Source organism: Penaeus japonicus, unplaced genomic scaffold, assembly GCF_977035675.1.
Source record: "Penaeus japonicus unplaced genomic scaffold, GWHDUDI00000001_assembly GWHDUDI00000004, whole genome shotgun sequence".
NCBI lineage: Eukaryota > Metazoa > Arthropoda > Malacostraca > Decapoda > Penaeidae > Penaeus > Penaeus japonicus.
The window spans coordinates 10,188,698-10,196,197 of NW_028234406.1; the positions used below are offsets into that span (position 1 = coordinate 10,188,698).

Sequence of the window (7,500 nt, forward strand, 5' to 3'; positions counted from 1 at the left end):
TCTAACTATCTATCTTTCCCTCTCTCTCTCTCTCTCTCGCTCTCTCTCTTCTGTATATATATATATATATATATATATATATATATATATATATATATATATATATATATATATTATATATATATATTATATACAAATATATATATATATATGTATATATATATATATATATATATATATATATATATATATATATATATATATATATATATATATATATATACAGAGAGAGAGAGAGAGACAATGAGATCTATGTGTGCTTGTGTATGTAATATGTATATGTATATATATATATATATATATATATATATATATATATATATATATATATATATATATATATGTATGTAATATATATATATATATATATATATATACATATATATATATATATATATATATATAATATATATATATATATATATATAAGCATGTATATGTATATATTCATGCAAAAAACATGCATTTAGATGGATAGATAGATAAATAGATATGTGTGTATGAATTAAGATAAGATAGAGATATTGGAAATCTTGCCTAATGATATAACAAACATGCCATTGCCAGTGCCCACTTGAATATGGCAACTCAAAAAGGGCAGACAGTGCCCACTTGAACATGGTAACACAAAATTGGCAAGTAGTTTCTATTTGAACATGGCAACTCAAAATATTCAAGCAATGCCCACTTGAACACGGCAGCTCAAAATAAGCAGCCCCCACTTGAGCATGGCAACTCAAAATAGGCAGCCCCCACCTGAGCATGGCACCTCAAAATAGGCAGGCAGTGCACTTGGACACAGCAGCTCAAAATAGGCAGATAGTCCCCACTTGAGCATGGCAACTCAAAATAGGCAGGTAGTGCCCGCTTGAGCATGGCAACTCAAAATCGGCAATCAATACCCACTTGAACAGGGCAAATCAAATAGCCAGGCAGTACCCACTTGAACATGGCTAATCAAACAGGCAGGCAGTACCCACTTGAACATGGCTAATCAAACAGGCAGGCAGTACCCACTTGAACATGGCTAATCAAATAGTCAGGCAGTACCCACTTGAACATGGCTAATCAAATAGTCAGGCAGTACCCACTTGAACATGGCTAATCAAATAGGCAGGCAGTACCCACTTGAACATGGCTAATCAAATAGGCAGGCAGTACCCACTTGAACATGGCTAATCAAATAGGCAGGCAGTACCCACTTGAACATGGCTAATCAAATAGGCAGGCAGTACCCACTTGAACATGGCTAATCAAACAGGCAGGCAGTACCCACTTGAACATGGCTAATCAAATAGGCAGGCAGTACCCACTTGAACATGGCTAATCAAATAGGCAGGCAGTACCCACTTGAACATGGCTAATCAAATAGGCAGGCAGTACCCACTTGAACATGGCTAATCAAACAGGCAGGCAGTACCCACTTGAACATGGCTAATCAAACAGGCAGGCAGTACCCACTTGAACATGGCTAATCAAATAGGCAGGCAGTACCCACTTGAACATGGCTAATCAAATAGGCAGGCAGTACCCACTTGAACATGGCTAATCAAATAGTCAATCAGTACCCACTTGAACATGGCTAATCAAATAGGCAGGCAGTACCCACTTGAACATGGCAACCCACAAGAGAATGAGTCATTGCGAATCAGTCCTGGCCACCTTCGTGATGTAACAGGGCGCCGTGACCCGGCCTAGTTCGATGTTCATGACTTGCTTCATCCTCGTTTCCTCTCTTACTTTCTGCTCATCCAGTGCCCACCCTCTCCTTCCTACTTCTTCCCCTCCCCTCCACACGTTTTGCTGTGTATTACGTAACAGCTCCAGATAAAACTCGAACAGTGAGATTTCAAGCACCTCACCTCCGATCTGACCGCATTTTTTTTTCTTTTTTCTTTTTTTTAGTCTTTTTTTTAGTCCATTCGTTTTGGCACTGCGGTTTCCACACCCTATTAATTTCTTGTGATGTTTTTTTTTCCCCCTCTGTCCTTCTGTCTCCTTTTTTTCTCTTTGGATTTATGAGTCCTAAACATTTCTCTTTTATACATTGTTGTTTCCCTGGTTCTACTCACCAGTGTTAACTCATGTCATCCTCATTTTTATGCAACTCATAGATATGAGGTCACTCAGTCACGCCCCACCTTGGCAAGAGGATCCTTCTTTGTGTTGGCTTTCCCTTTCGGCCGCTTTCGCTTTCTCCTCTTCCCTTTCAGTTTGACTTCGATTTTCTTTCTTTGTCTCTCTCTTTCTCTCTCCTTCTCTGTCTCTTTATTTTCCTCTCTCTCTCTCTCTCTCTCTCTCTCTCTCTCTCTCTCTCTCTCTCTCTCTCTCTCTCTCTCTCTCTCTCTCTCTCTCTCTCTCTCTTTGAGAACCGACCAGAAGCAGCAAATTACTTTCACTGCTTCTGCTATCGTCCTGACCTTTCACCTGTCACTGCCCTGCCCCTACATTGTCCCTATTCCTGCCCTATCCCTGTCCTTTTCCTGCACCTATCCTAACACCCTTTTCTTACCCCTGCACCTACCCTGCCCTACCCTGCCCCTACCCTGCCCCTGCCCCTGTTCCTCCCCTATCCTGCTCCAACCCTACCCTGCCTGCCCTGACGTGGGAGGATGCAAGAGATCTGACCTTTGGGGCGACCGACGGGAACCTGTCTCCGGGAAGCAATCTCTCCTTGTAAGGGATAAGAGGCATGGTGTGGTGGCACTTTGTAACACTTTATTTGCCTCTTTTTATTACTTCTTTCTGTCTCCGTTTCCCTGTCCTTCTGTGTCTCGGTTTATGTTATATATGTTCCTTTGTCTTATTTGTCCTTCGTTTCATTTTCCTTTCGTCTCTCTCTCTCTCTCTCTCCCTCCCTCCCTCCTTCCTTCCCTCCCTCCCTCCCTCCCTCTCTCCCTCTCTTTCCCTCCCTCTCTCCTTCCCTCTCTCCCTCTCTTTCCCTCCCTCTCACCCTCTCTCCCTCTCTCCTTCCCTCTCTCACTCCCTCCCTCCCTCTCCCTCCCTCTCCATCTGCTTCCCAGCCAAGGAGACCCTCTAGCCTCGCTCAGCCGCGGTGTCCCTCTCTTCCCTCGAAGTCAAATGGCTACGAATGATCGCCAAACGAAAGTGAAAATCATCCGCTGGTCCTGCCGTTTTTGTCGCTACAATTTCCCTCAACCTTCAGCGTCTACTGGTAGCGCAGGGAAAGTCGGTGTGGCCTTTCGGGCTCCCATTGCCTCGCGCACTTGGGAAAATCACTGCAAAAAAATGGAGTAGCGATGCAAGATGATGATGGTGATGGCAACCAAGTGGTGGGATGTATCCGATCGAGGCCGACATGAAAATGGTGAAATCGCTCGATCGTATAGATACAGCGAATGACCTTCCTCTGCGGTTGATTGACGAAGTGAATGCAAGGACTGCCTCCCACCCTCTTTACCTCCTCCTCCCCCCTCCCACCCTCTCTACTCCCGCCCCCTCCACCCTCCCCTCCCCCCTCCCCACAAGCTCTTACTCACTCTGCCTGTCTATCTGTCTGTCGGTTGATATGCATTTTTTGGTTGTTTATCTTCAAATATTTTCATATTTTCTTCAATTTTTTATTTTCTGAGTGCTCTTCAAGGTCTTTCATAACAAGGCTTTCCTTCTTTTTGTTTCTTGTCGGTGTTTTTGTTTTTGCTGTTGTTGTTGTCATAATTAGCATTGGTATGGTTATAGTCATTACCTTCATTAGCGCTTGTAATATAAGTAGTAGTCGTAGCATTTAATCTTAATGTTGTTATTATTAGCATTATCATCTTCACCATCATCGTTGTTATCATCATCATCGGTATCATTATCATCATTGGTGTTATTATCATTATTATTGTTGTTCTCATTATCATCATTATCATTGTTATCAACATCATCATCGTAATCATCATCATCACTGTAATCATTATTATCTTTATCAATGTTATTATTACCATTGTCATGATTATTGTCGTTATCACTACAATCATTATCATTGCCATCATTATCATTCATTATCATTGGCATGATATTATCATCATTGTTATGATTACTATATTTTTTTATCATAAAGATATAATTCAACGCTATTATCATCTACCATCCATCATGATCGCAGTTATTGCCACTGTCATCACTGTCACTGTTAGACACGTGGACAGGCTGACACGGTACCTCAGTGCAACAGTTTCTTGGCTAACGGATTATTTACACCCCCCACCTCCTCCCCCCCTCTCCCCCACCTCCTCTAGTAGCGGTTCTGGTCACGTGCACAACCGGGTGACCTTGCCACCCCTTCCTCTCCCTCTCCCTCTCCCTCTCGCACTCTCCTTGCCTCTACACCTTTTACTCTCCAGCCTCGGCCTCTCTCCCTCCCCCCCTCTCCAGCCGGTCTCCTCCCCCCCTCCCCCTCCCCCTCCCTCCACCTTCCGGCCCACCGCTCGCTCAACTTGTCTTACCAGTCGCCAACCTCATCGCTAGGTTAACGGTATCTCGTTTTCTCTCTGTATTTATTTATCTGTCTATCTCTTTTTCTTTATTTGGGCGACATTCTCTTTTTATATACATATATATTTATATACTTGTGTATATATTCTGCTGATCTATTTCTTTTTATCCCCCTCTCTTTATATGTATATGTATATATATATATAAATATATATATGTATATATATACATATATATACATATATACATATACATATATGTATGTATGTATAACTATCTACCTTTCTATCTATATGTATAGATGTGTGTATATATATATATATATATATATATATATATATGTATATATATGTATATATATATATATATATATAATATATACGTATATATGTGTGCATGTGTGTGGGTACACACACACACACGTACACACATACGCACGCACACACACACACACACATACACACACACACACACGTATATATATATATATATATATATATATATATATATATATATATATAGAGATAGATAGATAGATAGATAGATAGATAGATAGTTATGCATACATATGTATGTATATATATATAGATATATATAGATATATATATTTGTTTATTTATTTATTTATTTATTTCTGTGTGTGTGTGTTTATGTTCTCGCACATTATATTCGACCTTCTATTCTCCATCTTTTCCTTCTCTCTCTCCTTGTAATTCTTTTGTCGGTTTTTGAGTCGGTTACATTTCCTAAGAGGTTCGAAACACTTCCCGCGCCATTTCTTCTGCTTAAAGGTTGTTCAGTTGTTTGGGTTTGGTTTTGGCTGTGGAATTCCCCTGGGTAATTTTCCTCACTCTTAAGTTATTAATTATATAAGCAATGGTAACAATAATGGTAATGGCAATAGTGATGATGGTGATAGTAATAATGATAATAATAATGATAGTGATGGATGATTATAATGATGATAATAATGATAATAATGATGCTAGTGATGGATAATGATAATGATAATAATGCCAGTGATAATAATGATCATTATAATAAAGTTGGTAATGATGTTGATAGCAACAACAATAATATAGATTGTACGATGGTGTGGACAGCACTAGCGTAACCAGTCAATCGCATTTTCCACCGAGCTGTTTGGCAATTACTTATGTATTTTCCATTCGCTTTTTTGGCGGTGTCATTTAAAACAAAGATCTCATTACATATTGCCAAAGAAACTTATTTTCTACAACTCATTGCCAGACATTGTTGATATTGTCCTTTCTAGCAAACGAAATTCTACAAAAGGGTAATACGGTAATGCATAACTCTCCCCATTGGCAACAACCATTTGAAAAAAAGGTCCGTTTATCTTCACGAAAATCCGCCAAGGCGCGGATTGAGGTAAGAGTCACGTAGACTGACTTTTTAGTCCGACGGTTCCATGCACAAATAACCATTGTTGCAAACCAGTTCAACACAAGGCAACAGTATCCACTATTTAGGTAATTCAGGTCCGACAGAAACCTGAAGCGAGAGAGAAAAAAAAGGGGAAACGTTAGTATATATATTTTTTCCCCCTTCGGATCAGCTCTCGGTCGGGCGTGGCGGTGTGACGGCCGCCCACGCGCGTTGGAAGGGAAACGAGTATATTGCAATAAAGAAGAAGAAAAAAAGGCGAAAGAGAAAGTGAAACGTCAAAGATAATCATGGGAGTTTTGTGGTTGACGTTCAGAATGGTTTTGTTATTTTGATGATGGTTATTACAACCACTTTTATCGCCGTTACTGCCATTATTATTGTTATTTCCAGTCTTAAAAAAATTCTTCGTAATCAATAACATATTACCAGTAATATCATCTTCGTTATTTCTTATGGTCATGAATATCATTCGTGTTATTATCATTACTTAGTTAATCATAGCTGTCTTATCAATATCATTTCTATAACTATTGTTGTTGTAACTGTTGTTATTGTTGTAATGATTATCAAGATCGCTATCATTATTGTTACATGACAAACGTTATCATTATCATTATTATCATCATTATTATTACTATCCTTGTTATAACTATCATTATCATTGTTATTTTAATAATTATAATCATAATCTTCACTATTATCATCATAATTATCAGTGTCATTATCTTTATCATTGTTATTTTCATCATTGCAATTACTGTTATTGCAACTGATATCATTTACAACATTATCATTGCATCGTCATAGCTCTCATTGTTATTGATTATTATTAGTACTGTGTTATCATTATAATTATTATCGTAATTAGGGTTTGTCATTATTTGCATCATCATGATTATGTTATTTTGAACTTGATGTTACTACCACTGTTGTTACTATCATCTTCATTATTGATATGTTTTTCATTATCATTGTAAATGATAATAGCATTATTATCTTACGGTTATATTGATGAATCATTATCATCATAATATACATATTATAATTATTAGCATTAACAACCCTTATAATTATTGATTTTATATGATTATCATCATTATTATCATTGTCATTATGATTGTCTTTATAACTATTACTATATTGAATATTTTTATCATTACTAATGATATTTCCGCTTTTCTATTTATTGTTAATAGTAATGAGAATACTAGTGATGATAACATTGATAATGATAATAATTATTATTATGATTGTCGTTATTATTATTATCATCATCAATAGGATTATAATTATGATTATCATTGTTGGTACTATTGTTATTCCTTAGCATTATCAATGAATTGATTATTATCATCGTAATCATGATATATTCTTGTTCTTATTATCATCATCATCATCAATATCATTATCATCATTATTATCATCATCATCATCAATATCATTATCCTCATTATTATCATCATCATCATCAATATCATTATCATCATTATTATCATCATCATCATCACTATTGTTAAAATCATTAGCGTTACTCTTTGTTTGTTCTCGTACTATCACCACCTGTGAATAACGATGTGTTCTTATCGAAGGTCAGACTCGTGGCACATCGGGCTCAGCGTCGCAATGGAGACGAGGATCGCGTGCGCTTTG

The 7,500-nt window shown here is 37.6% G+C and overlaps 1 protein-coding gene across 1 annotated transcript in view; it reads left to right on the forward strand.

The window, feature by feature from the left end:
- The window catches only part of LOC122262125 (uncharacterized), a 10,660-nt gene that overhangs the window by 897 nt on the left and 2,263 nt on the right, over positions 1-7,500 (forward strand). Inside the window, exon 2 of the mRNA XM_043030065.2 lies at positions 7,440-7,500. This exon is cut by the window's right edge and continues 219 nt beyond it. Within this exon, the coding sequence (XP_042885999.2) occupies positions 7,474-7,500 (27 nt within the window). The 5' untranslated portion in view covers positions 7,440-7,473. The remainder of the gene's footprint in view (positions 1-7,439) is intronic.